This window comes from Bactrocera latifrons, unplaced genomic scaffold (genome assembly GCF_001853355.1).
Source record: "Bactrocera latifrons isolate USDA-ARS-PBARC rearing strain unplaced genomic scaffold, ASM185335v1 scaffold_170, whole genome shotgun sequence".
In the NCBI taxonomy this organism is placed as follows: domain Eukaryota; kingdom Metazoa; phylum Arthropoda; class Insecta; order Diptera; family Tephritidae; genus Bactrocera; species Bactrocera latifrons.
Window position 1 is genome coordinate 410,873 of NW_017535186.1, and position 19,997 is coordinate 430,869.

The 19,997-nt window shown below is 34.2% G+C and overlaps 1 protein-coding gene and 2 long non-coding RNA genes across 3 annotated transcripts; 2 read left to right on the plus strand and 1 right to left on the minus strand.

Annotated features, from left to right (window-relative positions):
• Window positions 1-315: 315 nt before the first annotated feature.
• LOC108966869 lies at window positions 316-18,237 on the minus strand. The gene is made up of 5 exons (XR_001993220.1): window positions 18,167-18,237; window positions 17,856-18,112; window positions 2,034-2,256; window positions 796-950; window positions 316-707 (listed from the first exon to the last, which is right to left on the minus strand). It is a non-coding gene; the product is annotated as an uncharacterized LOC108966869 (long non-coding RNA).
• Window positions 1,409-3,524, plus strand: LOC108966868. Its single transcript, XR_001993219.1, has 3 exons — window positions 1,409-2,201; window positions 3,079-3,283; window positions 3,350-3,524. It is a non-coding gene; the product is annotated as an uncharacterized LOC108966868 (long non-coding RNA).
• On the plus strand, window positions 3,534-7,132 carry LOC108966867 (venom acid phosphatase Acph-1-like). Its single transcript, XM_018929999.1, has 7 exons — window positions 3,534-3,775; window positions 5,275-5,373; window positions 5,640-5,723; window positions 5,951-6,109; window positions 6,201-6,386; window positions 6,450-6,791; window positions 6,872-7,132. Exons 1-7 carry the CDS (start codon window positions 3,620-3,622, stop codon window positions 7,052-7,054), a joined length of 1,209 nt encoding a protein of 402 aa, XP_018785544.1. The 5' UTR covers window positions 3,534-3,619; the 3' UTR covers window positions 7,055-7,132.
• Window positions 18,238-19,997: the final 1,760 nt, after the last annotated feature.

Here is a 19,997-nt window from a genome sequence, read left to right on the forward strand (position 1 = left end):
TGAAAACCAGTGCTGAAAACTGGAAGGATAGAACCCAGGAGTTTTATAAGAAGAAGTAGAAAAGCTTGGATACGAATGGAATTCGGTTATTATTTAGATTTATTTGTAACGRTGAAGGATATTGGAGAAGCCTGATTTTGGACTAACTGGAAGAATTTTTTAAGTCTATCTCAGACTTTCGATATATTTAATTTACTACTGCACGATTTTCTTTTTTTTTTTTTTTGAAACTACGAACAGCAGTTAAGATTATAATAATTTTTTTGTCAATCCAACATTGGCTATACTACCGTCAAAGAAATAAAAGCTTATTAATAATCTTAAATCACACATTTCTGYAGTTTAATTTCTGCTTTTGAAATACAACTAAAATTTTCGTATGCAATGAATGGCTTACTCATATACGATTCGCAACGCAATTTATAGTTAAGAGTATTTCCTTCAATCTTACTTGAAATTGCACAAAAGCACCAAACGTGAATTACATAACATTTTCCAATATTTTTAATGCCGTTATATCACATGCCGAGTCATGGAAGCATCCGTATGTATACATAATTTATTACGATACATTGCACTTGATTAAGGAAACGGAAGAATTTCGGAGCTGCAATCGCAGTCTCTTTCAAACACCGAATAATAGCCACTTCCCTCCGGATTCCTAACGATAACTCATTAAAACTGCCTGCAATCTTTTAACAGTCTACCTAAAATAAAATGCAATTAATTATTGTTTTATTGACAAAATGGTCTTATTGTTTAAATGTTAAAAAGACGTATAAATAACTTCATTACCTGTCTACCTGCGAGCAGGGGCCTTTTTACTGAGAACACATATGCACATTAGTACATACATATGTACGAGTATACGCCTGTAAGTACACAGCTGCCGCTTTCGCGATGTTCCTTGCATCAAAAGTTCCTTCGTATGAGTAGACAGCGACCGTGGGCTAATTTTGCGGTATGAAATTGGGAATTTTTTTACTTAAATGGGAGCGAGGCAGTAATTTTTGCCTTATATTAAGTTCAAATTAGTGCTGTGCATATGGTGTACGTCATGTGTAGGCGCTTAGACACCCGCATAATATTCGAAAAAATATAAATTTATACAAACAACCAACSGCTTGACGTACATACATGCCMTACATATGTATATATACTCGTACAATAAATAAATACGTGAATATAAATCGACTTACAAAGGTGTAATTTAGAGTTGAAGGGCAAAGTGAAACCTACTCGTGCTTTTCAATTTGCTCGAATGCAATTGAGCTGGCGAAAAAAGGTACACGAAACAGCAATAACAACAGTAAAAACAGTAACAACAGTAACAACAATCAAATTAAACAAAATAAATAAATTATTACGTTGAGCGGAGAGTTTAACTCGAATACAATAGGTACTCGCCTTTACAAACATACCTATACATACATACATGTAATAGATCATAATGAGAGAACAGTAAAATCGACGCGAAGATAACAAGTGACTGCATTTGCGTATGCTATCTAACTTATCCACTGCCAGTTATTCCACACCGGAGTACACGGATCGGCCGCTCGACTGCCAAACGCTGCGCGTTGGACTAACTAACTGTCATTTTGCGGAATTTCCTTTATTATCGCCAATGTGTTTTAATTTCTTTTATTCTGTAGTCTCTTTATTGTGTGTGTTTTAATTGTGCAAAAAAAAATATTGAAACAAAAAATGCTAGAGAATCAATGGGAACAACATCCAGGTGTCTGATAAGTGTCATAGTGCTTGCGCCCTACRTACATATGTATGTACTATATATAATTGCAGATAAAATGTATTAAAGTAAACAACTGTGTACCTATAAACTAAATGTGCTATGTGCCAGTTTTGAAGAAATACGCGATTGTTATAATTTGCTGTGATGATTAAGAATGTTAATTAAACGTTTAGCTAATCAGAGTACGCCTTATACATTTTGACAAACATATTACACATATATCCATATGAATGTTTATATTGTGTGTTTGTAAAAAATTTTAACACTTAATAGCTCTCACCTTACGTCAAACAGAAATTTTGGTGAACCTGTTATAATTTTAATTACCGTTAATGCATACACTAACAGTCTGGTCGGCACTCTACAGTAGGCGCACGCGTTCCGCTTATGAAGTAGATTTCCAAAAATTATAAAGCTTTGGTGAAAGTTTGGGAATGGGAAAGTGAAGGTAGTGATTGAGCTGTTGCAGCGGCTAAGCTTGCTTGATTGTTAAAGTATATAACCTGAAATTTAAGTACCAAACAAAATTTGAAATGTGATAATCTTCAAAACGTCTCTATATAGTCAATTAAGAATATTTTCATTTTAACTCAAAGTAACCTCAATTTGTTTGATAGCTACTCGAAATTTCATAAAACAATTTGTACTGCAATCTGTGTTAAAAATTACAGGCTGGTAAAGAAAAAAAAATAAGGATGCTAGTAAGAATTAATCTGAAAACATTTTTAATTTTATATAGCTTTACAGTTTGCTATTTTTACATATTTTAAAGCAGACCAAAAGGACCACTGAGGTAGGAAATTAAAGGTTAATATTGAAATTTGCTTGRATTCTTATGGCTAGGATTTTTAGAAGAACTTGGAACAGCTTTGACAGTAAAATTGCAGTACACTGTAAAAAGCTTTGTCCGAAATGATGTGTGATTCAACATTCTGAATGTTTTACGCTTTCACAATAGTCATATTATATTCTTGTCTTCTTATTATTGTTTCACGTTATAAGGAGGAAACATCAACATACAAAAAATTTTGATTTTATTTAAATAAAATATTACATTCCACATTGTAATATAGTATCGCATAATACTTATTTATTCATTTATTTTACGTACACCTTTCGGAAGTATAAGCTCATCGATAGTAATTATATATGTAAGTGTGTGAATATAATGTAAATCAGCAAATTATTTGATAATCATAATTACAAGCAGTACAATTAACTGCATCTATAATATTTTAATCCGCATTGTTGAATCACTTCAAATTGTAAAGATGATAAAGATGAATTGTTCAGTTTAGCAAATATAATTTTTAATCATTTTACAGTTAACCCTACATACATATCCATACATAAATGAAGTTTAAAGCTGAGTTTGAGGTTTAACCAATTCTTTTGAAGATTATTTGGGGCAAAAATAAATTTTAAACAGTAATTGAAGTCGCTGCTACCACAAATCATTAATTATTGTGTTTAATACAAAATAAAAAAATTACAGTTAAAAAAAAACTGTCTATCGAACTAAATGAAAGGGTAGTGTAWTTCAGCAGCGACTCAGACCAACTGTGTTAATAATTATCATTTTTCTTTCTATTTTAGGTTTTAACATTACATTAGAATATGGAATAAGCACAGTACTCACACGATTAGAATGTATGTACATATGTATGTACGTATGTTAAGCCGCACACCTATATCTCTCACACATACACACCATCATACATACATACAAACATATGTAGATGCAGGCTAAAGACAAGTAATTTTGAAAAAGCTACATATACTACAGTGATAATATTTAAAAACAAGCAATATTGATAAAAAATAATATAGAATATTTGAAATTTTCGTATAAAAGTAAAATCTGAAATGTCGCGCACACATTTCTCTAATAAACATCGTCTAGCTATGGCCGGCGCAGCGGTGGCGGTGGTGCTTTTATTGTTATGTTTGCTCAATTCAAACGTTCTTTCATTCGTGTCCGAAGACAAAGCCGATGCTGATACTTTAGAATTACTACATGTGGTGAGTTGATAATACGGTAAACGCGCAAATCTGCTTACAAACAAACATATACAAATACTACGCACGTTTGGCTCGGTGCAATACTCCAGCACATGACAAAGTCGCACTTGAAACTGCTCTATGACAGTTTTGTTTTAATTACATCAATAAAGTGATAAGTGATAGTKTTTTATGTGAGGGAAGTGCATTTATGGGTGTGCATGTAATTAGCTCGTGTTTACTTATAATATTGGTTTTATAAGTCATCAATATAAGCGGATTGACAGTTAAAGTGATATTGGACGTGTTTTAACTGCGGTCATTTTTGTGAAAAGTGATCGGCTGATTTGCATTTAATAAAAACTACATTTTAAGGCGGATTTTTTTTTTCAAATATATGCACTCAATAATATTATATTTTATATTAGTAATTCTAATAAAGTGTTAATATGAAATATATATTCACAATGTGAAATGAACTCATATATACCATGGCACCTTGAGTATAATGAAATAAATACAGGGACGTGGATAACCCATCGCTTTGAAGAGTACGACAAGATTTTAACTAATAAATGGCGAATTCTTTTAATTGAAAACTTCTTTCGAACAGCAGGGATTCATTAGCGGTTTTCCACGGTTCCACAAAAATGCAGACAGAGATTCTTCCATTACCAGTCGAGTGGCAATATTTTTGGTGTGTAGCACATATTGTAGTTATCAAACAGGTCAACAACATTTTTTTTTTTTTTTCAGTAGCTACCAACACAAAAACTGAAACACACTACCTACAGTTCATAATGATAAATCTGTATTTGGTTTTGAATAATTTTTGCAAAATTTCCCTTACATGTTAAAAACTTAAATTTTTTAAATAGTGTCCTTGATTTAACTAAATCCTGAAAGATTTAGTTAAAACACTTTTGAGCTTCTTCAATACGCAAAATCGTTTTATCCCAAATTGCCTACTTTGATTTAAAGACGCTTTGATTTGCATTAAAATTTAATGTTTTCAGGCCAATGAAAAGTTGAATACAATAATGTCGTTGTCCTTGAGTTATGTTACCCTCGCATTTTTATGTAATCATTGTGTAAAATTTTCACTTTTTATACCATGTTTATTCAAAGCGCGCGTCGCATATGTCTCGGTTCTTATCGATGCCCTTAACTCTTTAATTGCGAGCACAAGCAAGCACCGTGATTACTTCACATATAATTAACACCCAGTCGGTTTTCATATTTTGCAAAGTGTGAAGGAAGCTTGCCAAATAATAAAGTTATCCATGCAAAGACTTGATATTAATCGCTGTATTCTTATGACAATTATAGGGATGAGTAAGCCGATAATGGCGGTACTGGCAAATGAGCAGTTTTCTGGGGAGAAAAGGACGTGTTCAAAATTTCAGTTCAAAGTCGTGTATACAAATAAACAGACGGACAGACCGGCATGGCTAAATCGATTCATATACATTTGTTTATATATATATTGTCCGATTTACGATTATCATTTATTATTCTAGGTTTTCCGACATGGACCACGAACACCCGCAGACACATATCCAAATGATCCACACATTAACCAAACATTCTCTCCTTTCGGATGGGGGCACATAACCAATGTAAGTCATAGCCAAAGCAGAAATAGCTTATATGTAATTTTTACATTGATAATAACTACAAGCAAATTATGAGGATTTAATTTATTTTCGTATACTTTTATAATATATTTTAGTTATTTTGTATTTATTCTTTCGACTTATATTTTTACTAACAAACTTTTTATTTATATTCCTTCCACGTACATATGTTACATATGGTATCAAAATTCATTTGACGGAAATCATTATTCACAAAAACGGACTTGAACAACCTGCCCCTTATGCAGAACGGCAAGCGTGAGCTATTTGGCATTGGAACGTGGCTGCGCAAGCGTTACGCAGACTTCATGTCGCCATACTATACGCCAGACGTAAGTGCAGGGCAGCACAGCGCTTGACACCGGAAACGGAATGTCGCAGTGTGGTAGTAATGGAGCATCGAAAATCAATGTAATGCGCCCTCCATTCCGGTCAAGCGCTGGGCGGAAAATGTTTGGATGCATTTTATTAGCAATTCGGTTGCTACGATTGTAGCGTGATTGAACTAATATTTATGTTACGATATGTATTTGTTATTGTTTTCTTTTTCTTTTTTCAGGTKKCACACGCTCAAGCAACGGGTGTTGCACGCACCCACATGACGCTGCAGACGGTCTTGGCGAGTTTGTTCCCCCCAAAAGATACGCCCATGGAATGGCATCCGAAATATAATTGGCAGCCGGTGCCGGTATTTTCGCAGCCACTCAATGAGGATTCGGTAAGTGAAGATTTTAACATCTAAATGTGCCAATAGCAATCGATTTTGCAAAATATGAAATTTTTAATTATTTTTGTATATATTTTTACAGTTACTGTTGGTGCGCACACCTTGTCCGCGTTATTTTGAGGCTTTAGGTGAAGTTTTAGAGTTGCCAAATGTGAAAGCGGAAATTGAACCATACCTCAGCATGTTGAGCGAGTTGTCACTCTTAACCGGCATGAATTTAACGCAACCGGAAGACGTTCAATCGCTTTACCTAACACTTTTATCAGAGGTAGTTATTCAGTCCCCCATAAAATAATAAAAGAAATACTTATTATAAAACTTTTTTATACAGCAAGAATTTGGTCTAAAACTTCCTGATTGGACGAAGAGTTACTTCCCTCAACAAATGCAGTTCCTTACCGATCAAAGCTACATTTATAACGTTTATACGCCAGAGATGCAAAAGATAAAGGCTGGACCATTTTTGCAGAAAATGTTTAAAGAAATGCAGGAAAAACGCGTTGGCAAACTGAAGCCAGAGGCTCGAAAAATGTTTATTTACACAGGACATGACACGACAGTGGTCAACATTCTGTCTAGCTTAAAAATTTGGAAGCGMCAGTTGCCACGTTACTCGGTTATGACTATTTTTGAATTGCACAAGAATAAGYTTACCGGAGAGTATTATGTAGAGGTGAGTTATTACACATACTTTATAGTATAATTGAAAATTGAACTGCAGAATCGACTTCAATGCGCTCTTTGTGATTTTAGGTTTACTTCCGAAGTCATGCCAAAGCGCCATTAGAGAAGCTGACAGTACCAGGCTGTGATTTTCAATGCCCCTTAGACAAATTAATTGAACTAAGTAGTGATGTACTTCCAAATGAACCATACGATGTGCGTTGCGCTTCAAAGAATGAAGGTTTTACGGAACCACCGCTCAAAGGACCTTAAGTGATATACCCTAAGAAAAAAAGTATTTTTATAACGCCTAATTTARTTTGTAAAATTTTATTTATTACACGAATATTTGAATATAATTTAGTTATAAGTTCATAAAGAAATTGTTTTTATGTGAAAATAAATTAATGTATAGATAATTATTTATAATTTGGATTTTTGAAATTTTTGCGAGGAATTTCACGTAGATTTMAGGAGCTTATAAATGAAACGGAAAGACCAATATTACTTTCTTTAATTAGAAAATGCATGAAATGATGTGTCAAAAATTGTGYAAAGCAATACGTTACACTAAACGGTCTTCAACTACGCAGCACCAATATGGTCGCCTGGATGCAATGGAATGCAGATGAAGAAGCTACGGACCTGCCGAACACTGCACTGCGGACCACGACAATCCTGTCTCCCATTGAACATCTACATAGTGAGATGCTTWTGCTCTCAGTTAAGGARCACAATTAAATCCTCTCCAAGCAGTTCCTGCTGAGATGCTTTCGTAGAAAACACCCCTGCAACCACATGCTTGGAGAGAAACCGCCTCCTAGGAGCATCAATAGGTCTTTCCTCGATTACGTTGACGACATCGAACAATACGCCGACCGGACTTCGGATGCAACTAACTTCCGACAGGTACTGACCGCCATTCACAATGGAGCCATCAACACCTCACTGACTCCCTTCCAGTGAATGGCGTTCTTGGAGTCAAATCATTGCAGACGAAGAGCTCGAGTTGCCGYGAGAAACGCGAGTGACCCTTGCGRAGCTGCATTCTGGATATTGTAGCAAGTTAAACACCTACTTGTCCAAAATAGATCCCGACATATCCAATATATGTCCTGCGTGCAATAAGTCTCCGCCTGACACTGGTCACCTCTTTGCATGCGCCGCCAACACCACTCATCTGAAACGCTTTTCCCTTTGGTCCGACCCMATCCACACAGCACGTTTCCTGGGCTTCTCTTTATATGACGTCAACTTAGATAACCCTCAACACCCCAACGAGAACTACATAATCCCTTAAAACAACAACAACAGCAACGACTATACAATTTTTGACACCGYAATACCTTTCTTAGAGTTATAATCTCCTGTTATGAAATATGTTCATCCTTACGGAATCATGAGAAATATATTATCTTGGAAAAATCACTCTTGTCTTTAGCATTCAASTTCAAATGGTAACGCTTTGTCAATATGTAAAATTAAAGTTTTGATATCCGCTGCATATTGGTGAGATGAAAGAAGAGGATGATGTAATCAAAATTAACTTTGAGGGAGTTATACCAATCTCACTAAGAAATGAACTTTTACAATTTTGCAAAATCAAACCTTATAGCATGAGGTTGGCAAAGTGGAATCTTAAATCAACATCCATATGGCATTCCGGCGCTCAATCTACTTCCACTAGAGTACATCAAGAACAAAATAATTATTTTGGAAACGTTTGRTAAATGAAAATTAACGCTAATCGAGTTATTTATTGTTATTGTTTTGAAAATACTATTTATTCCACAATTTTAAATATTATACGCTTCTCACCCATACATCTACGTAAAAACACATTGCTCAACTAATAAATTTAAATTCGTTCTACTAAAAACGCGAATGACTCCAAGGGCCACAATTAAGGAACGAAAAAATACAGACCAACTCGCTCATTGAAAGCAAACGATATAAAAATGCTTTGTTTACTGAAAATACTTGAAAAACCACACACACACATGTATGTACATAAGTGCACAGTAGCAATCTCAATGCAGCAAAAAACACTACTCGGCTCCGAAAGGGAAATGCAATTTAAAGTTCCCATTATGTTTTTCAAGAGCCGCTCAGCATTAGTTGCAATTTTTGCAAAACTGAAACATCACTTCATTCTCTGCCCTTCCGCTGCCCCCAGTGCAAGACCCCACCATTACTTTACACTCTATGTAAGTATGTACATATATGTATGCAAATACATATTTGGGAGTATGTATACAGTCCCAAACACACAGCAACTACCTTCAACAAATCGGAACAGCAGCATTAGCATTTCGGTTGAACTTAAACTTCATTCGAGTTTTGTTGGTGCGCATCTACGCTGCCGTTGAATTGTAAAGTTGGGCAACATTAGATACGCCTTATTGACTAGCACTTTTTGTGATTTAACATTTGTGCTTCAGGTAGTTGAAACTCCGTAAATTTGTAGCGTACTTGTGAAAATTCTCTAGACCCTCTCACTTTGTTACTTTGCCACATTTGGCGCTACCGAATCTCCGCTACTGGATATACTCCGGCWTAAAATGTATGTATGGGTATGCAAATCGTTAAAGAACGTACATTAGTGCAAACTTGTGGGGGTATACGCATGCATACTCGTGCATAGCATATACATATGTACATAGTATGTATGTATATGTTGATATAAGTTGACTAATGGCTTAGTAGATAGATAGGAACGTTTGAAATTATCAACGTCAAATGATTGATCTCCGACTATCAGAGCAGGGTGCGTCTCGTGCGTAACTACAAATTGTTGTGTTCTGTGTTAAAAATACCATTCTAGCTGCGGCGCGATTTTAAGAGACATATTTCTAATTATTTCCGGAGTACAGCGTCCACAAAGCCTTTTTAATGGTTAATGTCCGTAAGAAACTAGATAAGTGACATAAAAATTATTTATAAAATTTAATGAAATTAGAGGACCAGTTGCTCAGATGACCTTTACTTGCCCAAACTTTTCATATTTTCAAAGTTCGTAACATATCTGCTTCCGTTATGTCTGCTCGATGCAAAAACTAATTAACATGTAAGACAATTTCAGTCCACATTTTATGGGCCAGTGCTAATATAAGTTCATTTAAAAAAATCCTGTAAGTTAAGCAATTGAATATGCTATATTAAACCGTTCCAGTTAAAGTAAAATTTCTAAGCCATCATACATTTCACATCAAGGGGTGAACACTGGCTAAAACAATGAGTATGCACATGAATTTGGCTTTACTTTGTTTGAAGATGGGTCAAAATTTACGAAAACCAAAACGAGAAACTGAAACGAACGAACGATTACACTTTAAATGTGACCACCAAGGAATAACCAACCGACGGCAAAGAGAGAAACCGGTGTGGAAATACGAGCAATAAGGGAACGCTTCATCCACTAGTCCTTTTAGGTTTTGCTTTGCGATGCAAATTTTTCAATCACTTTGTAGCTTTGCTGCTGCCAAAGTGACAAAGTAAATAAAATGCAAATTAATCGGCAATTTTCTTGCTCGTTTGCGTGTGGTAAATAGAAGATGCGCCGTCACACAAACCCAAATGCATGTGCATGTGTATGTGTATGAGAATTAATAAAATATTTTTGGTAAAGTTTTAACAGTTGGGTAGTTTATTGATTGCCAGTTTAGACGAATAAATGCATGAGATAAAAGGGATTTGACGCTTAGATGACAGATACTCGAATTTGTTGCCAAGGTGGTGGTACTTACAAATTGTATTCATAACGATTATACATAATGACTAAATATTGAATAAATCATTCGCCTTTTGTGGCTTTGCTTAAATTGCTGAGATATGACTYTCGTTAAAATAATTATTAATTTTACGTTTGTTTTCTTCTTAATACAAACACTAGACAAAAATTACACCGTTAAAGWATAAATCTTTCAATATTACCGATATTTTCCCGAAACAAGTTGAYTGATACGATCAAGTTTCACTACATTTTCACGTATTTTAATAAAAATAAATATTATTATTATTGCATCCTAAGCCAATACAATCATGCCAATGCTTAATAAAATGTTCCATACACTTATTATAAGATTCGGCTGGAATGGTCATCGATACCTTTAGTAAATTTCGATTTTTCGGTTTTGGCTCATTTTTGGAGCGCCATTCGCTAGATTGTGRGATRGTGAACAGTTCAACAGTATTCATAAACCCTTGCCTCGTTACCAGTATTGATGCTTTTGAAGAATTGAAGGTCCTCAGATACGTTGGCAAGCATCTCTTTTGCAATCTCTACTCGTTGTCCTTTTTGCCAAAGATTTAGGTCTTTTGGTACGGTTCTAGCATTAACACGCTTCAAAGCCAAAACTCCAACGAAAACATGTTGATCAATCCAAAATCTGAATGCTTTATGTCACTCAAATACTTGTCTTCGTGATAAAGTTCTACAATATTTACTACGGTCCCGTAGCATTGATTCCTGTAGAACGCATTCTTTCCAGCAAACAAGTTGTTCAATTTTTTTTTCGTGGTAAAAATTGTCAGACAAACTATTCGGGTTATAAACACACAGCTTCCAAGCACGCACAAATTGGGGTATAGAAAAAKTTGGACCTGGTTAGGAGAAAAATTATTATGGATTCGGATAGCATGTTTGAGATCGTGTTTAGAATTCTTCCCTACAAAATAACAGTAGCGTGACAGATTGTTATRAAATTATTCTTAATGTCTCAATATCAGACATTTACTGGGAGAAACAAAATTTACTTAACTGTCATAAAATGTACATTTGTAGCTTATGTCCCATTGACGATTTCAGCATCCGGCCTTGCACTCATGCATCACCTCCTCGCCTAAGGCGTATGCTRTACTGCATAAGTATATCACTTAAAACATTCTTATTCTACGATAAACAATTAGCAGACAAAAGACAACCTTATAGCAAATACTCGGCGATTTCTATAAAATATCAAGTTACAAACATTATGCTCCATTTAAAATAAAAATGTATGTTTGTTTGTATGCACATAATCACTTTGACAAAATGGACACAGTCCATAAAAGGCAAAGAAAAAGATTTATTTACATAGTCACTTTACCATCCAAGGCTTAAGTGGCTTTAAAATCATGACAAATACACTAACAAACAGATCAGCGCATATATAAACAAACAAATGTATTTATTCAACGTTCTTGAGTTTAGTTAATTGTGAATATGATTTTGCGTGCAAGCGTTTGTATTGACCCAGTAGGAAAAATACATATGTATGTTACCGAAAAACGRGGATAAAAATAGTAATTCACTTCAATGTCTTATAACACTTCAGTTGTTAACATTTATGTARGTCTGGTTTTATCTGACTCTTCGGTTAAACATTAGCTTAAACAGTYCCGCTAACCTAACTAAAAGTTCGAATTATTTAAGCTTTTGACTCTTGAACATATTGCCAATTAATTACTAACTAATTTTATTTTTCTTGTAAACATTTTCTTGCTTTACATATACATTTTATAAGCCCACTTATTATTATTTATGTKTTAAAGTGAATCACTTTACAGCTGATCCTATTTAGAACCAGAAGCTGGCTTTCGTTAAAATATTCAGATGGTGTGGCTCTAAATATTTTCTTACCGGGTATATTCAGTTATACTTCTGCCTACATGCATACTATACATACTCGTACATGTTGTGTTGCCTTACGTTCACTCTTTTTCGTGGAGTAAATTTTTATGAGTGCACGGAGTTGGGTCCTCTGCAGGTTATACATTTTGGATAATATCCAAAACTGCGCAACGAAACTATTTTCCTTTTCAATTGTTTGTGTACTCAGTTTTAAGCACTAACAATGGCCACAGTTCGTATGTCACGGATTCGAAAATAACACAATGACACTGGGTCTTGTAGTTTGTCTAGTGGCAAATGGGTCTTTGTGATTCGCTTTTGTGAACTCAAGCGAAACCTTTGCCAATTTTCCGTTAAAAGCATTTTTAAGTCAAAGCATTAAAAGTTTCGTGTTTCCTACTAATTATTTAGTGCACCTGCAAAGTTTGTTATTAAGAAAAAGGAATTTCTAGCTTTAAACCAACTAAAATCGAAAAACTTTTAAAATATTTTGGTCCGTTTTCGTTTGCATTAAAAATATTCAATAATTATAGAGCAAATTCATAATGGTATCCTTTCACTTTCAGCAATAGTTGCAAGAGTATTTTGAGCTTTGAAAAACTTCAAAATTAGGGTTAAAAGTCAGAAAACTGTTTACCCTTATCAAAAAATAGTAACGGGAATCATTGAATAGAACTGTTGGTTTAGTAGTGGCTGAACGAAAGTTGTTTCCTCAAAAGTGCATACTCAAAGTTCCAGAGCAGAGATCATTACTACGAAGAAGGGAGAGTTAAGATGCTTAATGAAATCATTGCTTCTCTGAAGATCTCGAGGATTGGATTCCATTTGCAAAGCAAAGTGCGCGCCAGTAATTCTAAATGGAAGTAATCGCTATAACATCTGGGATCAGTAAAGGAAATTACTGTCTTTTCTAGATCGAATAAAGGAGGTGTGTTCAAAGAACAGTAAAAATAAATAGTAAATGTACAAATTGAATAAAAATTACTCATACATAAACCAGTAGACGAGCAAAACATCTATAAACTATTAAGACTTCTGTTTCAAAGCAGCAAAAAAAAATATTTTGTGTTTACCACAAACGAGTAAAAAATGGCATCTTATATAAATTATCACGAAATATCACTGCAGTTGATGGTCTTGTATCTTCAGCAACAAGCTGTTTTACACAATTCACTCCTCACGACTGCCTACGACGTTCAGTATGTGTGTTTAAGTGTAAGTTGCATAATGTTTGGGCTATGTCCACAAAAGCACACAAATTTTAATTCTAATTCGCTCATATGACGAGCGGCGAACTCCATTTGCGTGCCACCATTGCTGTTTTTGGTTTTGTACTAAATGCGTGACTTACCAATGTCAACATTAAGTGAAAACTCGTGTAGGAAGTCAATTAAATATAGCCCCTTGTGATGTTATGATGTACACGTTTGCAAATATGTGAAGATAAATGCTTCTATGCACCAYATTATATACCTACACATATCTGAGTGTGTAAAGTTCTGCTCACTGTTGGAGGTTAAAAGTCTTTAATCAGAGCTCTGACCATTCGATGCTTAATTGAATACAGTTTAAACTAGTTTTTCTTTAAAACGGAACATTTATTTTTCAAAGGTGCGTTTTTGAACTTGAGCAATATTTTACTATAAAGTAATATGGTATATGTGGTAGGAAAATCCAAGCAATATTACTTTACACTCAAACAGCCACATTAAAATAGATTTCTTTAAGGTTAATTTTATATTTGAATATAAGTTAAAAAGTCACAAGCATACAAATTAGCCTTCTCCATAAAAATAACAATAATAGCTATCATATTTATTTGTTTTACGGCCTACGAAAGCATYGCCTGCGTTTTAAAATGTAATCCTCTGCAACTGTTATTTAAGACTTAAGTCTTGAATTACTTTAAACCTTCCTTATTGGGATCCGAACTTTGTTAATAAGCCAAAATAATTATTTGTACAATATCTTTCTCCCCCCCCACACACACACACACACTAACATCTGCCGAGGGTTAACTTTAATGYTGTTTGCACAACCTACCCAAGATAAAATGTCTTACCTTGTAAGGTAACCAAAACAACAAAGTGAGTAATTAAAACAAAAATATTAAAAAAGAAGCCTAAAAAACACACACATGCAACAACACCCCATTTAAACACACGTAACCGTTGTAAGTATGAATACACCTATAAATGTTATACGAAAACAACTGAACTCTCACAGAAATTTGTCTGTTGGCGCAATACCCCCAATATTCATTGTGCATGTATCACACAAGTGTTGTTGGTTTTGTTTAAAATTTAAATAGTGTTGTGTTTACTCAACGAGAACACCACCGAAGCAGTAACAGTAGCAGTAAAGGCAATGTATTGGGGGACGCAACGGGGCCATTCTAACCCAAAAGCTCTTAAAATGCAGCAAATTAAGTCACAACAACAATAGTCCACYGTCCTGAAGGTCTGAAGGACCTCAAAAGAGCCATGTGTGAAAGGATTGTAAGTAAGTACTGCTTGGTTGCGAACAAAGGAAGTTGTAGCTCGCGCGTATTGTCGAAATCTTGAGTTGCTTGACAGGTGGATACAATGACAGAAGGATAAGTATAAAACCACCAACAACAAGATCAAAACACAACAACAAGGGCAACATCAATTACATCTTTATGAATTATTCACATCCTGGGCTAATTTCATGAGCGTAACGACTAATGTTTTCATTATGCAGCGTATTCCCCCACCACGAAAAACATGGTGTCATCTCGAGGTCGAAGTGGCGAGAGAACGAGTTCGCCTAGCTTTTGTGTATTGCTTAATACTTAGTAAGGCTAAGAAAGTTGACTTGATAACTTTGGAGTTGTTGTAACAGCAGACGTAGGCGACAAACTTAATGCAAATTTATAAGGAAATTTGTAACAATGCTCAAGTTGAATCAAAATTAAGTCTAAGGAAAAGTTAAATTCAAATGGACGGGGTATGTATAAATATACGTTTCTTTAGATATCTTACTTTTTGAATATGAACTGACTTCCTTATGAAATATGACTTGACTTTTCTTTATCATTAGTCATTTAACTGCGTCACCAATTTGAATTTGAAACGCAAAATAACACTGTGTCTTTTTCCAATTAAATTTTTCATTATTCATTTCATCATCATTTCTCCAACGGCATCGGCCCGAATTCTCCTTCAGTATTACTTTGCGCGGACAGCTACTCCAAACATAAATGAATATATGGAATTATTACGATCTATAAAACTTTCTTGAAATCTGATAGTAAATTGTGGAAAAAATAAAGAGAAATTGTGGCCCCAAAATTTACGAACATCGAATTAAAAAGTATTATTTTCAACTAAGAAAGACTTCCAGCAATAATTCCTTCCATTGATAATAAGCTTTACCTACTACCATTATTATAACCGAGTTCTATACCTTATTTTTACCACCGTAGTTACATATTCAGCGGTAATACATTATTCTTTCACAAACACCTATACAATTTCACGATTTATAACCGCGACGTCCTAGTATAGTAGAGAAAGCTATCTCCTATTTTCTTCATCGCTTATGGGATAGGGGCACCGGTATGAAATTTAGAGATCATCTGTTCCTGATCAGAATATGTAGTAATGGAAAAAATAGATAAAATTGGTCAAGGGTAAGATTTTCAACTATCRGTTGACTTTATAGCTTATATTATATATCGGTAAATATGTAAGACCGAAGTGTATGTGAAATTATATTCTACTTCAAACAGTAGTTTCCRTTATTCTAACCACCTTTATCATACTAATGTTTTAGACCTTGATCTTAAACTCATATCCCTAATGTCAGATATATCTCAGTTGAGGATGATTTTAACTGACAGGAAATAAAACTTAGTTATAAAACTAATTGAGCCGATGACATATAATTTAACTTTATAAAATATTAAATATGTTTATAATTCGTTCACGATTTCGTCGAATAATTAATTCTCAATTCTACCGCAACACTTTAATTATTGATTCTTACAAGTTGCAACAGTAAGGAATGTTCGGTTACGGTTCTTGACTTCATAAAATATAAATAAAGGGGTCAGTGACCCCGCAAATCGTAAAYAAAAGGGTTATTGATTGGTAAACAAATGTGTATTTACCCTACAAAAAGTAAACAAAGGGGTCAAAGACCCCTAAAGGTTGTTCACTTGGCTAATCTTAACAAGGTTTTGGACTTGGCGTATTTACCCCGGGTCATTGTCCCCAAATGTCAACGAAGCGTTTTGACTTGGTTTGTTTTTTTACGGCTTTCTATCTCTAGTGAAATCTTATACTAAAGTGATATTAAATTTTTGAGCTTTTGAAGAACTACATATGAAATGTATTAAAAACAAATTAATTAGGGATCCAACCCGACGATAAATTAGTTGAATTCGCAACATGTTTCTTCAGAGTAAAACATAATAGTTTTGTTCACTTTACAGTTGYTTGCATCAAAACCAATCTTTCTTGGGCCCCAAGATCGGAACAGTCGAAGTACTACCACGCCCACAAAACGCTATTAACTAAGCTCTAAATTAAGAAACATAACTGTACTTTGTTAGACAGGATCGCAGTAACAAGGGACACTTCCTGTCTATCTCTCAAATCGCTAAAGCTGTTTTAAGCCTCACTTGCTGAAAAAACGTTTTTTGCAACTACAAAATTAGGTAAAATCACATTACTAACCACGCCCATTCCCCATATAACGGTTACTTTGAAAACTACTAAAAKTACGTTAACTTACCGATGAAATGCAACACTAGAGTTAAATCTCACAATCAAAATGGTGGGAAACAGCTTTAAAGGAGCAGCTTGAAAAATTGGACAATGGGCGTAGCACTGCCCAAATAATTTCAATAAAATTTGATGTATGAGGTTATCAAACCATTTCATACTCTYTTAAAATGGATGAAATCGGACAACAACCACGCCTATTTTCCTTTAAAAAAATTTAAATTCGATCTTAATATTTCACTTCCAGTATACAAATCAATCAAGTTTCCTCAAGGTTTCGTCTTTATTGTTGAAATCGGGCTGTAACTTTTTAAGGACCTAAACACCAAATATCTGGACCCCAGTGCGTTTTCTAATATTTTTATTATCGGTCAATTTTGAGTTCTTGTATTGAAATTCGGCAGAATATTTTGGTGATGATAGTCTGTCCTTGTACCGAAAATGTATAAAATAGTGTGAATATTTCCCTTAGTTCCCTTAAACATATTCAAATGAATAATATCGAATTTCCGACTGACTTTTTAACGCAYCTCTCGGTCAAAACGTATGAAATCTCAATAAGATCAGAAGAGAATAGAAATTTCTTTCTAATTATAGTGCACATTATTGTTGTGATTGCACAAAATGTATGCAATACATTCAATTTTGATTAAAATATATTTTTTCCATATATCCTTGTGAGTATAAAATGTTCAGTTACACCCAAACTTACTTTTTTTTATATTGGCCAACATCAACAACAGGCGGTTTACGGGGGTTATGAAATTTTCAAGTTTTGTTTTGCATACATTGACTGCTGCTAGCTGTTAGATGGAGTCGCGCTGCCAGAGTCGCACCTTCTGGTAGGCAAACAGTACGAATTCACTGCACCCTTAATACAAATTTGTTAAACTGATGTCACACGGTGAAGTTACCACATTGCACATAAGGGTATTTCCAGTGCCGCCCAACCGCGAAACGATAACGGACCTAAACATTTGGGGGAAAAATATATATAGTATCTTTGYAACTGTCAATATTTACATGGAAGTTAAGGTATTCCCAACTGAACTTAATTGTAAAATGAATTTGAAAGCTTGCTTATTCATATAAAAATCTCAAAATGACATGTCAACAGAGTACAAAACCTATGCATACATRCTAAACAATAATTTATATATCACTTTTAAATTATTCAAGTTGTTCTTTTAAATTATTACGAACCCAATTTACTTAAATACGTGCTCACATCGGATAAATGTATGCATATGTATTTTGTAAGTGGGTGTGAGAGCATTCGAGACGAGCTAACGATGGGCGAGTAATCTTTAAGCGCCTCCAGCAAAGATTCATAGGCACTGCGAAATCAAATTTGCTTCCTCAAACTATAAGGCATAATTTGTATGTTAATTTTATAATACATATATGATAGATTCCATTATATTAAGTTTAAAAATATATATATATTTTCATATATGCATGTTCATATATCAAATAAGACACGTAAATGAAAAAGGAAACAATTCATAAGTACGCGATGCGTGAAATCAAATGTAAAAAAATTGTTCGTTGAGCTTTTTCGGTCACTGGTTTTGATTAGGGTATGTTCTGGTTTTTCCTGCCCTTTTTCGCTTTTTTTCGCTTTTTTTTCTCACGGAGCACCCCTCTGTTACGCCAACATGCATAACATAAACTCGTATACTGGTATGTGTATTTCAGAAGAAAACACATCGGTATGCATTATTCGATACAACGTTATTGCAAAAGAGATGGTCAAAATACAAGTGCTATGGACAAATAGCGGCGTATTAGGAAACCCTCATTTCGTGTAATTGACTAGGCCATTTTTGAATCGACTTAACATTTWTTTTGACACACAATAAATATTATTACCGTAGTCTAACATGAATGGCAAGAAAGTAGATACATCGATATGTGCACGTAGCAATATTATGCTCAGTGAACAACAAATCATAGGAAATAAGGTATATGGCATTAGTAAGAATGTGAAAAATATAAGAAAAATAAGGTATATGGCATTAGTAAGAATGTGAAAAATATAAGAAAATTATTTACTTACTATTTAAGCTAAAGAAATTTAATATCTAATAAATAGCCAATAGATAGTACACACTATAACTTCGGTTTTCTTTTTTACCTTTAACACCTACATAATCTACTGCATTACAGATTTTAGACCTTAAATTTCAATTTATTTTTGGCAGTTAAAACATGCGATACATTTCCTACTGGGCACTACTGGGCAAACTTAATCGGGTATATGTATATATTCACTCATTTACATAAATTTCATTTGGTGGTTTTGATCGCAATATCTGCAACATAAATATACACACATACATAATAAGGTACTTACAAACTTGACATGTTCACAATACCAACTAGCCGATTATGTGAAGGGTGTTTTCATATTTCTCAARATTAAAGAGGCCTTACTTCAAACTAGTAAAAGACACAAGAACAAATGAAGCTTTTTAGTGCGGAAAATTAAGTATTCCCTTATGTATGAATATTAAAAATATTGTTTTAAGGATCAGAAATAAGGAAATACTTCATATCTCAAAGCCTTTCCTGAGGTCAGTGAATTTAATATACTTCTAACATATTAATGCCGCGTCATTGAAGCAAAAGAAATGCCAGTGAAATCGAAAAGTCTTAGGCTTGTACATTGTAATTATTAAACTGGCCTAAGAAACCTTACCATACAGTCTTGTTAACGTGTCCAAGTGGCGAGCTTTACAATGTTCTAAACCTAACTTCGTAACAGTTTTCACCATGTGGCCACTGAATATTTTTCAGATGCAATAACGCTTAGTTTGCTATTTCGCAAAATGTTTCGAAATGCGAATGAAGC